Source organism: Hyaena hyaena, unplaced genomic scaffold (genome assembly GCF_003009895.1).
Source record: "Hyaena hyaena isolate Hyena2069 unplaced genomic scaffold, ASM300989v1 scaffold_63, whole genome shotgun sequence".
In the NCBI taxonomy this organism is placed as follows: Eukaryota; Metazoa; Chordata; class Mammalia; order Carnivora; family Hyaenidae; genus Hyaena; species Hyaena hyaena.
This window is the reverse complement of record NW_024080695.1, coordinates 1,147,800-1,168,797: the sequence shown is the minus strand read 5'-3', so window position 1 is coordinate 1,168,797 and position 20,998 is coordinate 1,147,800. Positions and strand designations below refer to the sequence as shown.

Below are 20,998 nucleotides of genomic sequence, written 5' to 3'. Positions count from 1 at the left end.
ATAAAAAGAAACAGATAAAATATAAAAAATATATAATATGTAATATTATACATAATATAAAATATAAAAAATCGGTAATATATTTCACTTAATCCAATATATCCAAAATATAACTATTTCAACATGAAATCAATATGGAAAAATTACTGATCTACGTAACAGTCTTTTTTTACAGCACATCTCAATTCAGACACAAAACATTCATCAGAAATACTTTACCTGGGTTTAGACTTCATAAAACCCACAGATGAAAAAGCAGGTTCACTTTCAAGTAATAAATAAGTTCCGAAGATCTAATGCACAACATAGTGATTATAGGTCAATCAGTCAAAAATACTGTATCATAAAATAAACTTCAAGCTGTTAGGAGACCAGATCTTAGCTGTTGTCAACACAGAAAAGAAACAATAATTACGTGACTTGATAAAGGGGTTAGCTGACACTGCACTGCTGACCATGCCACAATATATAAATGTACCCCCTACCGTGCGGGACACTCCAACCTACACAGTGTCGTAGGTCAATTATGCCTCAATTGAAAGAAATAAGTAAGTTCACATACCATTTTCACCCACGCCTAAAAGTTCTCCAATAACTAAATCGAATATTGATTTTTAGATTTTAATAAAATAGCTATAGGACTAATGAGGTTACAGATTCTTTCTTGAGAGAGCTTTAGAAATTGTCTTTCAAGAAACCTATTTCACCTAAACTGTCGCATTTACTGGCATAAAGCTGTTCCTAATACTCCCTTATAATCCTCTTAATATCTACAGAATCCACACTAAAATCATCTCCCTCATTCCAGACATGGGTAATTTGTGACTGCACTCTTTCTCATCTGGCTGGTCAGCCTGATTAATCTCACTGACATTCTCAAAGAACTCACTTCGGGATTTTTTGAGTTTCTACAAACTTCTCTGTTTTCGATTTTACTAACGTCTGCTCTTTACGTCCATGCTTCTGCTACACTTGGGCTTCACTTACTCTCATTTTTCAAGTTTCCTGACATGAAAGCTGAGGTTATCGATTTGAGACCTCTCTCTTTTTTCTAAAACAGGCATTGAGTGCTATAAATTTCTCTTGGATATGTCATAGCAGCATAGCCCAACTTTTGAAATCTTTTGTTTTTATTTTCGATCAATTCAAAATACTTCCAAATTTCCCCTTTGACATTCTCTTTGATCCATGGGTGGAAATGTTACCTGTTTTCCAGACGATCCTTCTGGAACAGATTCCAACTTAATCCTATTGAGGTCAAAGAGCATACTTGTATGAATCCTTTTAGAGACTTTTTTCTTTAATATTTATTCATTTTTGAGAGAGTGTAAGCAGGGGAAGGACAGAGAGAGGGGGCAGAGGATACGAAGCAGGCTCTGCACTGACAAGCAGTGAGCCCAATGTGAAACTCGAACTCGCAAACCAGAAGATCATGACACAAGCCGAAGCTGGACACTGAAATAACTGAGCCACCGGGCTTACTTATGGCCCAGCATATGGCCTGTACTGGCAAACGTCCTGTGAGCACTTGACAGGAGTGTGTCTTCTGTTGTTGCAGGTGGGGTGTCCATAAATGCCAACTGGGCCCATGAGGGTGGGTAGTACTGTTCAAGTCTTCTAGATCCAGATTTTATGTCTACACGCTCAAAGAGTTTTTGAGAGAAGCTACTAGAATCTGACTATAATTGTGGATTTGTCTATTTCTCCTTGCAGTACAATCAGGTTTTGCTTCACGTATTTTGAACATAAACGGTGAGGACTGTTATGCTCCCTTGATGAAACTGATGCCTTCATCATTATAAAACGACCACTCTATTTCTGGTAAAGCTTTTGCTTAGAAATCCACTGATATTAACATAAGCAACCCAGCTTTCATTTGATCAGAGTGTTAGCATGGTGAGTGAAGCCTTCCATTTGTTTACTTTTAAGCTATTTGCACCTTATATTTAAAATGGGTTTATCGTACGCAGGCTATACAGGGTCTTGGTTTTTCACTGGATCTGAAAACCCTGTCTCTTATGTTTAATGTCATTACTGACATAACTAGTTTCAAACGTACCATCACACTAGTTCTTTCCTACTCACTCCAGATGCTCTTTATTTGCCTTTTTCTCTATTTCTCCTTTCTTTGGGGTCGAGTATTTTTACGATTACATTTTATCTCCTTTTTTGGTTTATTAGGTATAACTCTTTGTTATGCGTTTAATTGTTGCCCTGTCTGTAGTACACATCTCTAACTTCTCCCAGCTGCCTTAATGACATGACCCCACTTCACATATAGCCTAGAAACTATTGCCATAGCAAACTACAAGGGACTGGGTGGCTTAACACCATAGACGTTTTCTTATCCTCGTCACAGTTCTGGAGGCCAGAAGTCCAAAATCAGTATCACACAGCTGAAATCAAGGTATTGGCAGTGGCTGTGTTCTCTCCAGACTCCAAAGAAGGGCTCCTCGCCTCTTCCGGGTTTGGTGGTGGCCAGCACTGCTTGGCCTGTGGCCGCCTCCCTCTGATCTTCAAGGCCAGCATCTTCAAGCCCATCTCTGTTCCAGCTTCACATCACCTTGTGTGAATGTGCGTATGTATGTGTGCGTCTGTGTGCTTGAGCTCCCTCTGCCTCCTGTTTACAAGGATACATGTGGTTGCATTTGGGGTCCCCCGGACAACTCTGGATAATCTCTCCATCTCACACCTTTAACTTTATCAAATATCTGAAGACCCTTTTCCTTAGAGGTACATTTATACAGGATTCCAGGGATTAAGACCTGCTAAATTGGGGGGGGGGGGGGGGGGGGGGGGGACAGGGAGCAGAGGCATTATCCTGCCCACCATCAACTCTTTCCCAGCTCATGCTGGTGTTGCCACACATTTTACTTCTATATGTCATAAAGCCCGAAAGTACATGGTTACCATCTTTGCATGATATCATCTTTTCAGATCCAATGAAAAATGATCAGTTAACTTTTAAGAAGATGAAGAATGAGGGAGGAATCTTCTATTCAAGCACCATAGTTACCGTCTGCCTGCTTTCTAATTCTCTGTGGATCCAGATCTTTCTCTGATCTTATTTGCCTGCTCTCCTACCTGAAACACCGTCTTCAATACTTTCAAAGTGGTTCCCTGCTGAACATAAATTACTTCAGCTTTTCCATATCTGAAAAAGGATTTACTTCACCTTTACTCTGAGACAGATTTATTTACTGGCCATGCAGTTCCGGGGTTTCTCCTTCCTCCACAAATGATGTCCCACTGACTTCTGACGTGCATTTCCTAGCAGCAAATCTGCTGTCACTCTTACCTTCATGTAATTCAGCTCTTTTTAATGTCTTGTCTCTACTCAACACATTCCATCTTTTCTCAGGTTTCTTGAATACATAAAACAAATGAAGTACCTTTTTTCAAGATTTTGTACAAATTTTACCATCTGTGCAATTTGAGTCAGTTTCAAGGGACCGCTATGAATTTTATTTTCCTGTTTCTTTGCACTCCTGAAATGTTTTAAGCTTTTCCGCAGGACCAGAATAACATGCCAGGCCAGGGCTAAGACCCCTGTGGCCGGGGCCACCCTTCTGCACACTCCGGCCACGGCCCACGAAGGACGTCTGCCTGCCGGGGCGGCATGAACAGGAGCTCTTCCCGCGTGAGGGTGGGTTTCAGCAAGTGCCCTTTCCAGGGCTTTCAGGCTGCCCCATCCCGGCGCTAAGCTGTTTCCTCATGAGCACGTGCACTTCAACAGGCAGCTGAAGACTCAGAGAGGTCTCCTCCCACGGGCTCCAGAGAGCATTCTGGGCAGTCCTCTCTCTCCGCCATTCTCCCCAGCTGGCCATAACAAGCAACTCTGTCTCAACTCAGCAAAGCACAGGCCCTGCCTGGGCCTCCCTCCCAGCGTTGCTCCTTCCAGAAAGGAATCGGGAAACCATTCGACTCCCACACTCCCTTCCCATTTGTCAGGGGCTGCCTCTCTCTGCCTGGTGTCCTGAAAACCACAGTCACATAGGTTTGTCCATGATCAACTGTCTGAGACAGGAAGTAAATCCTGCCGTTCGCGTCTACCTTACCCCGTGCAAATATCTTCCTTGGTAATTTACACTTAGTTTGCTAGCCTAGTGTTAATAAATGTTCTGGCCACAATTCACGTATCTAACAAATCATCTTTTACCAAGTTAACAAACATTCCCTTCTATAAATGTATCTTTGTTTTTCAATTCCCCTACTAATCATTAAGTCATTACGATGATCTTGAATGTTCTAGCATGATGAACAGCACTGCACCACCACCACCACGCACTTCCCCGAGGATAAAGCTCTCAGGTGAAACTGCCAAGCAGAGGAGTCTAAAGCTCGATATGCTGCCAACCTGCCTTTTGGGAAGGTTCTAGCACCTCTGCCCAAAATCCTGAGTGCTTCTTAATGTTTGTTAACTTGACAGATGGAAGCTGTTCTTTTGGTTTTTGTGTCTTTCCACCGATGACTGGCAAATGTGCGTATCTTTCCACAGGAAGCACGGTGTCAGCTACCAGGTTCACTGGTCCAGCTGTATTTCTCATTTCTGAACGACTCACTCCTGTTCTTCACCTATTTTCCTATTAGGCTAATAGTATTTTTCTTAATTATTAATAATTGCTCAACAATTAATGAAATATACAACAATTATTGTTACATTAAACCTTTGCCATATATGCTGTCAACATTCTCCCCAGGCTGAATTTACTTTCAAGTTTAAGACGGATTCTGACATCTTGAACTATATACCAGTGAAAACAATTTTTTCCTTAGCCTTCTTCTACTTAAGATTAAATACTCTTTTTGTAATAATAATATCTGTTTTTAAAAAAAGTGATTTTTTTTAGGTTTTGGATTTTAAAATTTTTTGATTTGGATTTTAAAATCTAAACCTTTTTTTGTTTTTGCTTTTTAATGTTTATTTATTTTTGAGAGAGAGAGAGTGCAAACAGGGGAGGGGCCGGGAGGGGGGAGACAGAGAATCTGAAACAGGCTAGGTTCTGAGCTGTCAGCACAGAGCCTGACACAGGGCTCAAACTCAGGAATGGCAAGATCATGACCTGAGCCAAGGTTGGACACTTAACCGATTGAGCCACCCAGGCACCCCTAAAATTTTTTTTTTAATCTGCACTGCCAGCGCAGAGCCTGGTGCAGGACTCAAACTCACAAAGCTGTGAGATCATGACAGGAACCAAAACCAAGAGTTGGACGCTTAACCGACTCAGCCACCCAGGCACCCCAATAATTTCATTTTCTTACCTTTAAGTAATCAACCTGACATTTATGTTTGTTTGCAATATGAGATACAGATATAATTTTCCTCTAGTCATTTGGTTCAATAATCCATCATTTCCCTACTGATACAAAATGTTATCTTTACCATAAATTCACACACAGATGCACACATATACTCTCCTAACTTCGTATTCTCTACCTTCGTTAATGTCTAATTGCTCTCTCAATGTTGTGCACATTACCTTTCACCACACTGTTGATGGTTTCAGCTTTTCTTTGCAACATTCATGTATTTATTCTTATAGGTGAACAAGTTAAAAAAACACCCCTACTAGGACTCTGGTCAAGACTATCTTAAATTTACAGATTAACTTAAAGAGAATTCAACTTTACGATAAAAAAATCTTCCATTTAGGAAGGGAAGTAGTCACCTACACCTTTCAAAAAAGTCAACAGCAGTCTTTACACATTTTCTGCATATTTCTTCTCAATTCCTTGAAATTTTATGTGCTGGTGCTACTATGAACTGGATCTGGAACCATGATATTTTCTGAGTCACGCTAAAATACGGCAAACCAATGGGTTTCTGTATACTTATCACCCACCCACTTTACCGAAGTACACATGCTTAGGGAAGGGCTCCTGGGTATTCCCAAGATGCTGGGACTTGGAGGTCAGACCGCCAAATTGAGAGCTGAAGTAGCCTAACAATTACATATCCCTGAAGTTTTACAGGACTTCCCACATTAAAAACTCCAGAAGCTACACTGAAATAACCACACTGGAGACAAGTACATCACAGAAGCTCAGAAATATACCAAAGATTTGGTTACACTGCAGGAGAGATCACGGGAAGTACCAGCTATCAAGATTTCATAAAACATTTAATATATATTTTTTACATATAAAATTTTATATATAAAATGTCTACTTAAGTTCTATGCTCGCCACAAGTATGGAAAGTATCTTAAAAACAAATGTGTTCTTTGATCTGATGAAACTAAAGATGACCTCTCTGGATCCATAAATTCTTCTATCAACATGTTCTTCTGTAGAACAAGAAGCTGACTATCAGCACGACTCCACAAAAGCAGAAGACATGCACTAATATGAAAACCATCAGCGGCTACTATTTTGATTTAAGATGGCAAATTGAACCACAAATCACTCCTAAGGAATCCCAACCCACTTCACTAACACGCGAATCTAAGCCACCATTCCATCAGTTCCATGGAGAATGATCAAAAGAAACAGAATAAACATAAAAGAAGTTTTCAAACTGGAAGAGAGCTTGTCTCCGCGATCCACAGGCTTTCACAGGGAGACGCTCCTTGAAGCCTAGATGCTGCAGGTCGGGTGAGCAAGACTGCACTGCAGCAGCTGGGCCGCAAGTATCCATCAGGGACCTGAGGTCACGTCACATGAAAGTGCTGACGCTTTACAGCTGCGGACAAGACCCATCACGACCACACAGCGCTCTCGTGCCTATGTAGCTAACGAGCACGTGTACACTGTGTCACCTGACCCCTAGTGTCAGTGTCACAAGAACCCTAAAAATCAGGACTTCCAGCTCATAAATGCAGCAAGAGGCTCAAAGAAGTTAAATTTATCCAAAATCACCCGGCTTATAAGGAGTAGACATGGAGTTCTAACGTTTACTTCCCCACATTTATCATAATGTTGTTTTCTGCAATAGCATCCAAAGTGGGAATTTTTATTTTCAGCACATACTCTCCTTTGTTATTTCATCTGCTTCCCACATTGCTGCAAATTACAGAGAAAGAGAATTCATCCACCACATTTGCCCAAACGATTGGATGAGTTCAGCTAAAATGAAATATTATATGTGAAATCACTTTGAAAATATACAACACAAATCCAAGTGCCATTACAAATAAGTGACTCACTAAATTTCTGGCAGTACTAAAATCAAGAGTATGTTTCCACCAGATTATAGAGAACTCTTTCCTGCTTCCAAGGAGGAGAATGACAAGAATTATTTGCCCCACAGGAAAGAAAAGCAAGGAGAGAAGTATTTCACACCGTCCAGTTGGGTAAGAGAATTCAGAAATCTCAGGCATCTCTGCCTCCTACTCAGCCATTAGAAGCGGGCCTGAAATATTTACTGTCCACAGCCACTGGGCACAGCATTTAGAAAGACAGCCAGCCAAAAGCAGAGAGAATGAGGAGACGTGGCACAGACACAAAAGAAGGTGCCACTAGTCGGCCCCAGAAGAAAGATGGGGCAAAGGAAACTGACCGAAGTCAACCGCCCGCGTCCCCGCCGGCCCCAAAGCACAGCCGGGCGGCAGCCACCCAGCAGGGGCAGAGCGCCCATGGAAAGCAAACAAAAGATGCATCACTGGACGGTGTCCTGTTGTTCTAGTCGCTGCAATAAAGTGAACATAACAAACAAAAGGTGATTTTTAAGTGATTACAGTTACCAAGAGTGCTAATTAAATACAAACATGCCGTTCAATTACCATAATGGTTACAACTGTTGTATGTAAGGTTACAAACGGAATACACTACTCATCATAGCGCCCGGATAGCCTTGCTATGTGGCCAGAAATGTAGGAAGAGAGGCCTTTAAATGTTTTAAGACAACTGAGGAGACAAAGAATATTCTAGCCCATTAAGAATGAAACTCTATAGTTTTACTTTTTACTAGAAAGTTCGAAGTGCAATTACCTGAGTGACTGTGCCACTATGTTCTCACATATCGTCAGACAATGATTCACGCGGTCTTTCTTGGTGGCTGAGAGTTCTTTCTTTCTAAAAAGAAAAAAAGGGAAAAGAAGTAAACATGCGTTCAAGTATCCATTCCACTTATTTCTACACATCATTCATTCAATCCATAAGCACTTCTGGACTACTAGGAATAAACCATATACCCATGCTGGGGGGCATGGGGAGGCAGCACAGGGAGGCACAGTCAGGAGCTGTTACTGATGCACCTGTTCTTCCCATTTTAGAGGAACTGCAGTATAGACAGTGACTCGCCCAAGGTCACACTGATGGTGGGACATGTGATTCAATGAAATCCAATATCAAACTACTCTTCGTACCAAGCCGCCTCTGCTGCTTAAATCACACTGTTCACTGCCTGCAGACCTCATGCTCTCTATTATGTATAAAATAAGGTATAGACAGTGACTAACCACTTCTACCTCCCTAAACAGCTAGAAATAAAGTCTCTGGCCTCAGAGCCCTCTCGGAAGCTTCCCGTGAAGACTTCCGGGGCCAACACAAGACGACAAATGTCCGCCGGTCAAGACCAAAGTGAAGTCGCTTGCTTCCCACCCAAACCTAGAACTTCAGATGCCTTCAAGGTATGACCTGCAAAATAGAGTACAGAGTGATGATCCAAAGTGAAGCCAAAAATTAAACCAGGCTTGAGAACTACATTCAGAGAGGAATTTGAGTGTGGTTACCAGTACTAACTAACTAAAAATACACCTAAACCAGAAGACTACTAATTTTTGAGGGAATTATATTACCAAGGGGAGGATGGGGGGGGGAGCTAATGGAAGGACACCTGTGACTATTTAACCCCAATGCAACCTTCAGCCTCCAAAAAGTGCACCTGAAGGGACAGGCTATTACAAATTGTCCAAATCCAATGAAGGCAAAGCCTCCAAAAGGCACTTGAGATGTGGCTGGAGAAGAACAGGGACAAGGAAAAGCCTCGGAAGCAGGAGGCCAGTAGCCAAAAGGAAGAAGAGATAAGGGTTCCATTCCAAACAGGAGAAGCATCAGAGCCAGCAAGAGAAGCCTAGTTCAAGGCTAGTAAGTAGGGGGCTTCCCAATGACTGGCCAACCAGAGTCCGTCCTTACAGGGACGGGTGAACGCGTGATTCCCACTGGTCTCTCTCCTAAGTGAGATGTTTACGGACAAGTTAACCCTGGAGACTGCTTGCTCGGCATCCGCCCAAACACCAACCTTTCTCCCTGGACACACGCCCCCAGTGAGAAGTTGCACTGCTGAGCCCCCCTGCAGCGAGGGAGGGGCACACACACCTCGTTCTCACAGGAGAAATGGCACTGGAAGTGGTGTAGAGCCTGTGCCTCACTGGCTGACCCTGGGTGTGTCCCCTCCTACTCCCCTCCAATTGGAACAAACATGCCTAACACCCACTTTTTGATTATACGGAGAAGGACAAGAAAATTGCAGAACAGCAGCATGGAAGGCGCCTGGGTCCCTTCCACAAGTGACCACAAGGAACAGAGAGTTCCCACCTCCTACCTGCTTCAAAGCGCTAAGATGGAAACGACCCACTATCCTTCACCTGGAGGACGGACGAACAAACCACCACAACCAGATGACACAATACTGCTTGGTGGCGGAAAGGAGCACACCACTAATACACACGAGGGTGAATCTCAATGTGCCAGATTCAAGACCACACAGTGGGGAATTCCATTTACAGGATGTTCTGGAAGAGACAAAACTACAGAGCAGAAAGTGACCAGTGATTTATAGGGGCTGGCAGAGAGAGGGCAGCAAAGGGGAGGGGGGAGCGTGAAGAGTGATGACGCTGTTCTAAACCTCGAGCCCGGGAGCAGGCACGGGGCGTTTCGCACAGAGCTCTACACTAAACAGGGCAAGTTCGGCTATCTGTAAATCACGCCTCCGTTAAAGAAGAAAGCAAAGAGTGCTATGAGAATTAAGACGTTCTCTTCCTTAAACCACCAGGTCCAAGTCTCCATAACAACAGCTTACAGGTTACCCAATTTAAGACCACCATCAAGAAAATTAAAGAATATTGACCATTTTAAGGAAGCATTTAGGAAGCAAACAAACTCACCTACCCATTACCTTTTAATTTCCAGACTGAAAATCTGCCCAAGGCCTTAAATGAACTGAATTCACACACCAAGTTACCCAAAAAGAGTTAAAAAAAAAAAAAAAAAAAAAGGCAACAGCTTCCCAGGAATTACACATATGCCTGATGGAGAACTGGCTAGGCCTGTGGAACATTTATTTTTTCAGAAGTGACAAATACAAATATTAGTCTTACAAAGAACTCTGTCTCCCTCCTCCTATAAGGGATAAATCAGAAGAATCCGTGAGCAGTACGCAACACAGCTGCCAAGTCCCCCCTGCCAGAACTCGCGCATGCGTCTACGAAATGAGCAAAGTCAGAGACGGAATATGGACCTCGGCCAGCAAAATGGAAACGCATCCTTCTGAGGTCGATTTCGGTCTAGTTGCTCTCGTAGGGCTCCTGTGGGGCAAGCCTGTCTTACTCGCCCTGGGCTCCGTCCCCAGGCCCGGACGGCCAGCACCTCCACCGCACTCCTTGATCACAACCCCCCCTGCAACTACCTCCCCAGGACCCCAGACTAAGAGCAGGGACCATATTGTAAGGAGCTGACAAAGGAATGGCGGAAGCAACATTTTCTGTGGAAGAGTAAGTAAAATACATGTTAACACAGACTCAAAAGTACTGGAGTCAGTCTTAACAGATTCAGAAGATTCATAATTCCAAAGTTAGATTCAGAAGATAAATGGTAATTACTTTAAACCCAAGTTTCTAGAACCAAAAAATGAAAGAGAAATAGAAACAGCAAAGTTTTAAAAAAAATTTTAATAAATTAAAAAAAAAAAAGGCTATGTACTTGAACTCAAACCCTGTGTGGACTAGAAGCTGGAGCCTGTGGAGTCCCTCAGGCTATAATCAAGATAATCAATCACAGGCCTTTTAACAGCACCTCCAATGATTCTTACTATACAAAAGAGGACAGTACACTTTCTATCCCGGTCAGCTTAAGAAGAAAGCACATATTTTAAGTTTCTCTTCTTACCCATCCACAACCACTTCCTCGCAATGATGAAATTGTAAACTTTTCCACACTCAATAATCACAAAATTCTGCAGGTAGACAAAGTATTCAATGGTTGCTAAACTTGGTATTAAAATTCAAACAACAATCAGGAAGTACTTATCTTATGTGAGAAACGCTTAAAAAGCCATCAGATTGCTACCAAATACTTTAATTTTGCTCCATTTTTCTTAAATCCATTGTTATTGCTAACATGGTTAAACGTGTGAAACTAACACATTATCATTACAGAACAACACAATTTTACTACATCAGAGTCACACTCCGACGGATACCTGCTTAAAAATGCAGGCAAGTGCAACCAAAATCCTGTAAAAAGTACTTCCTCTTTCATCACACTGAAGAATACCCACATTTCAAAGTGTGAGGATCAGACTTTACCCTCAGACACCAACAAAGAGACATTAACCAAAAGGAAGAAAACAATCCTTCCAGCATGGCCTACTGAAAACTGTCTGGGCACCAGCAATGAGGAAGTAGAACTAGCCACTAAGCACTTGGTGCCAACTTCCAAACCGGGGTTCACCAGGCCCGTTAGAGCACGGCCTCGGGCTCCTTTCAAACCTTTCCTCGGCCAAGCTCCCCAACCTTCAGGGAACTCTGGCCACTCAAAGCAACGCAGCTGTTTTGGGCATGCATCTTCAAACTCCATTCTTGTACAGTCTGTGGCCCCTGCTTGAAACACCCACCTCCTTCCTACCTTATTTTGTCCAATAAGCTAACTTGGAAATTGAAGAAAATTACAGCTGCTTCATCCCCCCTGTGAAATTTAATTCGCCTGATGAACTGGCAGGTCAGACTGACTTGTTCTACAGGAAAAGTAAGGATGGAAATGAAGGTGGAAAAGGAGCCGCCTTGCTCTGGACAGGAACTGGGTGAACGGGGCAGGCAGTCCTGACTCTTCCAACTTCGGTAAACGTGATCATCTTCACCTGACCTTCGTTAACGCGAGCAAACTTGGGCCAGCCCTTCCTATCAGGTACCGAAGAGTTCTGCACATAAACACATTCGCAAGGAGGCGCACGGAAAAGGCAAGGGCGCTACGGCACCACAACCACATTAAAACAATTATCAAAGAATTAATTCTAAAAACGGGAATTCAAGCCCTCATCTAAATTCTTATTTTTAGTATCATGTTATTCTAAGACTATGCTTGAAAAATGTGATTTCGCGGGGTGCCTGGGTGGCTCAGTCGGGTAAGCATCTGACTTCTGCTCAGGTCTTGATCTCGTGGTCCGTGGGTTCAAGTCCTGCGTTGGGCTCTGTGCTGACAGCTCGGAGCCTGGAACCTGCTTCAGGTTCTGTGTCTCCCTTGCTCTTTGCCCCTCCCCTGCTCGTGCTCTGTCTCTCCTCTGTCTCTTAAAAATGAATAAACGTTAAAAAAAAAATTTTTTTTTTTTTTAAAGAAAAATGTGATTCCAGGTTGAGGGCTGGCGAGGGAAAGGCCCGGACTACCCAGAGAACTGAAAAACACAGCTCACCTTGCCCTCAGCCTGCCCTTCGTACTCATTTTCCAAGAAGTGCCCACACACCCCACCCGGCAACTGGGAGTGAGGCCTCCTGACTCCCCAGTGGGTGCCGCTACACTCTATTGTGAGTGTTCCTAAAACATTAAGGCTCTTTCAGAGAGATTTCAAGAAGGAATGGGACACCAAAAGTCATTTTGGAATTATGTGTCATACATAATTTAAAAATAAACACGTGGTTTGATTAGGGGAACCAAGGACTACAATCTCCCCAGTCCACAATAAAGCCTTTCTTAGTGGTGATCTAACTAAATACAGCAACAATCACTAACTGAAAAAGGTACATTTCAAAAAACCCATCTGTTAAGCTAAATGAACAAAGCCTTTTACTCATTTGTGTGTGTGTGTGTGTGTGTGTGTGTGTGTGTGTGTTGTTGTTCTCTACAATTTTATCAGAGGTGTAAGTTTATGGGTCCACCACAGTCCAGACACAGAACATTTCCCTCACTACAAGGGTCCCTCCTAGAGCCACACCCACCACACGCTCCCTAACCCTGGTGACCACTCATCTAGTCTCTATGCCTAAAACTGTGTCCTTTCAAAAATGTTATATAAAAAGCATTATAGAGAATGTAGCCTTTTAGGACTGGCTCTTCTTACCAGCGTGGTAAGGTGCAGAGTCACCTAAGCTGTGACAGGGATCTTGGGGTTCATTCCGCTGTACTGCTGAGTAGGTTAACCACTCACCTGTTGAAGGACATCTAAGCTGATTCTAGAGTTTGCTATTATGAGTAAAGCTACTGCAAACAGTATGTACAAGTTCTTGTGTGAACGTAATTTTCCATTTCTCTGGGATTAATGCCCAGGAGAACTGCCGGGTCAAACAGTAGTTGTACGCTCAGTTCTACAAGAGCCTGCCAGGCCATTCCCAGAGCCGCCGTGCCACTTTCCACGCCCACCAGCAATGGTTACGTGGCCGAGACCCCGTTTTGTCCGTGCCAGCACTGGGTGCTGTCAAAGTGACCTTTTAGAAACATGAATAGATTGCATGTTTTACCACACAAGTGTGCATCTGGTCAGAGTAAACTTCGAAGTCCTCACCCCATCGGTGCGCAAAGCCCCATGTGCCTGCCCCTCCCCGCCTCTCCCCTCCCACCCCTCTGACTTCCTCTCCTACTTCTGCCCTTCATTTTGCTTCAGTCACCGGCCTCCCTGCTCCTCCTGAAATATAGAAGACACGCCTACTCTTTTCTTCCCTCCACCTGGGTCTCTCTTCCAGACCAAATGCTTGCTCCCTCCATTGTGCCCCAGCATCACCTTCTCAGTGCACTTTGTGCCCTAAATGAAACGGCACACCGCTGCTCCCCCTTACTCTTTGTATATTTGTTTGTGCCTATAGTAGTCGTCACTATCGGTCTTGCTCACTGCTGTAACCCCAGCGCCCAGGACTGGGCCTGGCACAAACAAATCTGGCACTTGGTTAAAAGGGCTCCTTCCGGGTCACCTAGTCCAAGCCCCACTTTAGTCCTCATTCCCAGTAACTGGGAGCTCTCCATGCCCCCTGCAGCTCACATGTCGAGGTGACAACCCACTCTGCAGCCACACAAATGCTCAATGGCCCTGGGACAGAGAAGTGATATTCCTCAGAGACATCTGGACAAAGCAGCCCAAATCTTCCCTCCCAAATGCCGGCGGCACTGTTCGCGACGGAGCCTGACCATCTGCGGCAGGGCTTCTCAAGCCTGACCCTGCACACACTGCTCACAGAAGTTGTCAAAATGCAATTGGGAACACCTGGGGGCTCAGCCGGTTAAGCATCTGACTCTGGCTCAGGTCAGGATCTTGCGGTTCGTGGGTTTGAGCCCTAACAGCTCAGAGCCTGGAGCCCGCTTCAGATTCTGTGTCTCCCTCTCTCTCTGCCCTTCCCTGGCTTTCGTGCACGCGCTCTCTCTCACTTGCTCGCTCGCTCTCTCTCTCTCTCTTAAAAATATGGGGTACCTGGGTGGCTCAATCGGTTAAGCATCAGACTTCAGCTCAGGTCATGCTCTCGCGGTTCGTGGGTTCGAGCCCCTCATCGGGCTCTGTGCTGACCGCTCAGAGCCTGAAGCCAGCTTCAGATTCTCTATCTCCCTCTCTCTCTGATCCTCCCCTACTTACTCTCTCTCTCTCTCTCTCAGAAATAAAACACTAAAAAATAAATACACATTTAAAAATTTTTAATAAAACATTAAAAATAAGTTTTAATGCAGACTCTGATTCAGTACATCTCAGGTGCAGGAAAGATTCTGTACTCCTTATGAGCCCCAAGTGATAACAAACTGCCCTGAGACCACGCTCTGAGCAGCCAGGGTCTACGGCAGATCATGCTTCGGACACCTATTGTAGCACCTGAGCAGATTCAATCCAACACAGCATTTAACAGTGTCTTACACTGTGTTTCATTTTTCCTTCTAGTCTGAATAAGACCCAATGTCTTGATGGTGGGCCCATCCCAAGGCAGTTTACCAAGTGGCTGGCTCACTGCCAGGAACTAGAGGTGACAGGGGCTGGGGACTCTCTTAGGTAGAGAGAATCTGTCAGCAATCCATGGGAAAGCCAGGGTGGTATGAAGCCTTTGCCTCTATAGCTCCAAAAGTGTTTTTTTGTTTTTTAAGAAATTCTTATCAATGTATGAACGATCACTGAATTATACACTTTAAAACGGTTAATTTTGGGGTGCCTGAGTGGTTCAACTCTTGGTTTCGGCTCAGGGCACGATATCACAGTCTGTGAGATCAAGCCCTGCACTGGGCTCTGCCCTGACAGTAAGGAGCCTGCTTGGGGTTTCTTTCTCTCTCTTTTTCTGCCCCTCCCTGACTTGCGCACTGACCTTCCCTCCCTTCCTCCCCCACTCCTCATAAAATAAAATGGCTAATTTTATGTTATGTGAATTCACTAATAAGAAATTCTACAATATTATACAGCAATCAGTAACAATTTTATGTACTCTGGAATAATATCTATGGAAAATACAGGGTGATCTCAATCATGGCAACAAATAAGGATACATTTAAATGCTTGAATATGCATTAAAAAATCAGAGAAAACAACAAAAGACATTTAATAATTGTTATTTTTAGAAGGTGGAAACAGAACAGACTGGGAAGAGGGTTTTGTTTTTCATCTTCTGTGTTGTGTGAAGATGTTTTACAATGTGTATGTATAACTTTTATAATCTTTTAAACTAGTTAACAGAAAGTAACCAGAGAAGAAAAGCTTCGCAAAAGTGATCCCAACCTATTTAATCTAGGGGTCGGCAAACTACAGCCTGCCTGCTTTGGGCCAGTCTCTGAGCTAAGAAATGTCGTCACATTTTTAAGTGGTTGATTTAAAGAAATCAAACAATATTTCATGACCTGTGGCAATTATATGAAATTCAAATTTCAATGTCACTAATAAAATTTTATTGGGACCCAGCACACTCATTCATTTACGTATTGCCCCTGGCTGCTTTTATTTTACAACATGGCAGAGTTGAGTAGTTGCAATAGCGACACGGTGCCCACAAAGCCGAAAAATGGGCCACTATCTGACCATTTACATAAAAACTTTGCCAATGTTCACAGATCGGAAGACTCAATATTGTTAAGATGCCAACACTCCCCGAGTTGATCTACAGATTCAGTGCAATCCCTGTCAGAATCCTACTTGGACTCTTTGTAGAAACTGACAATCTGATCTTACAATTCATACAGAAAGGCATAGGGCCCAGAATAGCCAAAACTATCTTAAAAAAGAACAAAGTTGGAGGACTCAATTTCATGATTTGAAATTGTGATAAAAAATATAGCAATCAAGCCTGTATAGTATTGGTAGAGGATATACACACTTAGATGAAACTGAAGGTCCAGAAACAAATCCATGCATCTAGGGGCTATTAGTTTTTAACAAGAGTGTCAATACAATTCAATGGGGAAAGAAGAATCTTGTCAATAAATGCTGCCGGGACAACTGGATGTGCACACGCAAAAGAATGAAGGTGGACCCTTACCTCACACCACACATACTCAAAATGGGTCAGACCTAAATGTAAGAGGAAAACTTAAGATTCTTAGAAGAAAACATGGGAGCACTACATCTCCGTGACCCTGAATTAGGCAACAGTTTCAAAGATATGACACCTAAAGCACAGCGACTGAAGACAAAATAGAAAACTGGACTTCATCAAAATTAAACACTTATGTGCTTTCAAAGGACACTACCAAGAAAATGAAGAGACAATCCACAGAATGTTTTTAAAATCATATCTGATAAAGGTCTAGTGTCCAGGATACATAAAGAATGGTTTCAATTCCACAATAAAAAAAACAAACAAGTCAGCTTTAAAAAACTGGAAAGAATGACGGCAAGGCCTTACAAACTAAGTACGAGAAAGAGAGGGGCACACGGCCGTCCCGGTCAGTAGAGCATGCGCCTCTTGATCTCGAGGTCGTGATTTTGAGCCCCATGTCGGGTGCAGAGATGAAAGAAAGGAAAGGAAGAGGCCAGGTCCCTAATCTCAGTGTTTGACCTCCTCAAACAGACTTACTTCTGTCTTACCATAAAATCTTACCTGTTATGGCTACTGCAGGAAGGCTTTCTGTTATTTGCAGCTGAATGTGCCCTGAGAACATCAACTACAGCTCCATCACCTCACACTTAGCAGAGAGGAACAAGTCCTGTTGGCTCCAACTTCAAAATTCAGTCACTTGTCACCTTGCCACTGACAACATGCCTACAGAATCCACCACTGTCTCTCATCCGATCACTGTAGCAGCTTCCTGACGGGTGTCCGGCTTCTGCCCATGCTCTCCTGCACTGTTCTCAACCAGTATTCGTTGTAAAATGGAACTAAGATCCTGCCTCTCCTCTAACCAAACCCCGCAATGACTTCCTGTCTCACGTAGAATAAATGCCAAGCTCTTTAAAGCGCCCCCGAGGAAGGGCCGACCGACCTGGTGTGATGCTCCCTCTCCCTCTCTGGCCTCACCCTCTCAGAGCCTTCTTGCTAATTAAGCCAAGCAAACGAACCTCTTGGTATTCTCCAAACAGGGGGGCCTTTGGCCCTGTTCTCCCGCCAGGAACGCCCCTCCTCCACATGCCTGCATGGCTGGATCCTCCACTCTCTTCACATGTTTACTCAAAAGCCACCACTTCAATGGACCTTCCCTGGAAATCCTATCTAAAATGTCAACACCACATCAACCACACACATCTCCTAGCTCCTCTCCCTGCCGTGCTGCGCCTCCCTCATTTATCACAGTCTCACATACTTTATCCTTTCTTACCTGTCCTGTTTACTGTCTATGTCCCTCACTAAAAGGAAAGTTTCTGAGGGCAGAGCTTTTTACCTGTTGATGGCTGCAGCCTTGAAACTATTACAATAGAGATAGCCATTAGTTGCTCAGTAAATATTTATTGATGAATGAATAATTAAAGCTGGGGGGGAGGGGAGCTACGTGGAAATCTGAAAGCCAGTAAGAAAGAACCAAAGGCAAATGTCAATTGCCTCACAATTACAGTTAGGACAGTCCCAACCTCTGGCACTCCCCCCCGCACGCCAGCCTTGCTGAGATGGCAGCCGGTCCCACCCAGGACCCTTGCATCCTACGTGCTGAGCAGAGCAGGCACTCGGATGGTCCAGCTGAAGCCCACACACGGGACACTACAGCTTCACACAACAGAGGAGCAGAGCCATAAAAATAGAACACATCCTTTCTAAATTGTTTCTGGACAATTCGGGGAATGGGCTTTTCAGCTGAAGCACCTGAACAGAAATGCCAAGATCCAATTTTGAATTTGTTACTCGAAATTAATGAATACCTGCTTTCTCAACAGCAAAGTGCCTAAAAATATATTTATGCATTTGATTTAAAATAACTACAAGTAGGCCAATGTAGTTGATTTCAGAGCATGCTAAGAACCTTTAAAAGTTACTATTCTGAAATACTTTTGTTTTAAATAACTTAAAATCTATCTTCACATGTGCATGGATTATATCTGTAAGGATACACAAGAAGTAGAACAGTGCTTGCCTCTGGGAACAGAGTTAGGTACTCAGGAGAAAGGAGTGGGAGAGAGACATCTTAATTATTACCTTTTGTAATTTTAGAATTTGCATCACATGAATGTACTGCTTACGTGAAAATAATAGATTACACTTTTAAAATAAGTCCATCACGCATTACCTTAACGTAAAGTAATGAAACAATATCTATCTACTTTTGTCAAGCCAGCTTTAGGAAAAATCCTCTTTCTATCCATATTCTGAGGTTAAGCAAGTTCAGATTCTGTCAAATCAGCGTAAGAAACATGCAGTATTTTTAGACCAAGTGTTTGCTCAGCCTACAGACAGTGACAGCAGTAAGGTCTCCCTTCCCACCCGGAGCCCGGCTTTATGCTTCCTGTTAGCAAGAGCCACGCAATGTATGAACTTCCATGCCACCTATCTCCGGGACTAATTACGATTCTGGAATGAATTACAATTATAAATTAGTTGTTGTAGAAATAAGTCAACCTGTTTAAAAATTTTTTTCTCTAAATATCCAAACAGAGGTTTTTCACCTCTTAGAAGAAAAATTAATTTCTTAATTTTTTAAATGTCTGTTTATTTTTGAGAGAGAGAGAGAGAGAGAGAGAGAGAGCGAGCATGCAGGGGAGGGGCAAAGAGACAGAGGCAGAGACAGCGAGGGAGAATCCCAAGCAGGCTCTGTGCTGTCAGTGCAGAGCCCAATGCTGGGCTCCATCCCACAAACCAGGAGATCATGACCTGAGCCAAAATCAAGAGTCGGAAGCCTAACCAACTGCGCCCCACAGGCGCCTCTGTTTCTAAGTTTTAGCCTAACAGACAAGCCAACATGACTCCCCATAATCCCCACTTTCTAATTAAACGCTCGGGAGGCAGCAAGGATCACGTCAGCAACCTAACAAATAAGAAAACCTTGCTAAAAATGGATCAGTCGTAACAGAGGGAGTTTCTTAAAGCCTCTGCCTCTCAAAAACCGTCCCCATTAAATGCCGCCTCGCACACAACCAGACGGGCAACAAAACGCCCTGGGGGAGAGAAGGGCCTGAAAGCAGCACAGCGGGCCCACCCTGGGCCCTCAGCCCACGAGGACTGCGGGGGGAGGTGCTTGGGCGCTGTCGGAAGGTCTGGTCTCTTTTCCCGTTTCAGAAATTCTCCCGGGCACAAGCAAGAGAGACCCCGAGCTCGCACACGGTACCAGGGGTCACCGGTGAAGGAAACGGGAGCCGGCACGGGGAGCGCGGCGGGCCGCACGCCCCTGCTGTAACGCGCAGCGCTCACCGCAGCCATCAACCTGGCCCCCCGCAGGGGGCTGCTTTCACTTCCAACTCAAAACAGGCAACAAACCTCAGTCACCTCTTTCTAATGTTCAAGCCAATTCTACTATTCCTCACTTCTTAATAACACCCCTCCGAGCAGCCCACCACGGACTCGGCAGCCCAAGTCCGGTGTCTGCAGACAAACTTGAGCTTAGCCTAGCGGCTCTCGTCCCGACGCCTCCAATCCCGTCGCTGCCGACCCCCGAGGTGACAGAAAGGCCTGGAGAGCGGCAGCCTCAGCTCACAGGCCGATTCAGGCGCCCCCCGGAAAAGAACGTCCCGCGCCCTCCCAACCCTCGCCAGCCTAAAGGCATGATGTCATCACTGTCCCCCCAGCACCCCAGCTCCAATGCCTGGCTCGCCGCGAAGTGCCCTGCGCCCCGGCGCTCCTCCCTCTCGGAGAGGAGGAGAGGGAAGGGAAGTGGCGGCCCCGGCTCCTCCGAGTTCTGCTCACAGCACAGCCCGTTTCTCGCAAACCTAAGGCAGCAAGTTCCCTCCCTAACTTCGCACGCCGGGGGAGGCAGAGGACTGGGGCCGTGCCCGCGTCGGCGCCTTCGGGGCAGGCCGGGGAGGCCGTGCCCGCCTGCGGAGCGGCGCAGACCCACGCGGGGGAGCCGGGGTCTCGCACCAGGAAGGGCGAGGATGCGCCCCGAGCTCGGGGGCCGCGGGGCCGGGGTCTGCAGGGGCGCCGCCGCTCCCGGCCGTCGCTGAGCCGGGGCTGCAGCGGGCCAGGTACTCACGGTCGGTGAAGTGGCTCCTCGGCCCCGGCCGGGCCGGGGGGCGGCAGGGGCGGCGGCGGGGGCGGCGGCTGAGGCTGAGGGAGCGGCGGCTGCGCCTGCGGCAGCGGCTGAGGAGGCTGAGGAGGCTGAGGTGGCGGCGGCGGCGGCGGCTGCTGCTGCTGCTGCTGCTGCTGCTGCTGGAAGGACTTGAGGGATTCGAAGGCCTTCATCAGCTTTTCCAGGGTTGCCATGGCGGCCTCCCGCGCGGCGGGGACAGCCCCCGGAGCCCTGGAGCCGACGTGCGGTGCCGCTCAGCAGCTAGGAAATGAATGGGGCTCGAGGCCGCAGACAGGAGCGGAACCGAAGC

General features: G+C 45.1%; 1 protein-coding gene across 1 annotated transcript in view; it reads right to left on the bottom strand.

Annotated features, from left to right (window-relative positions):
- The window catches only part of HTT (huntingtin), a 134,606-nt gene extending 113,608 nt beyond the window's left edge, over positions 1-20,998 (bottom strand). Inside the window, exons 1-2 of the mRNA XM_039232151.1 lie at positions 20,653-20,998; positions 7,930-8,013 (exon numbers count right to left, since the gene is read on the bottom strand). Coding sequence (XP_039088082.1) covers positions 7,930-8,013; positions 20,653-20,882 — 314 coding nt within the window. The 5' untranslated portion in view covers positions 20,883-20,998. The remainder of the gene's footprint in view (positions 1-7,929; positions 8,014-20,652) is intronic.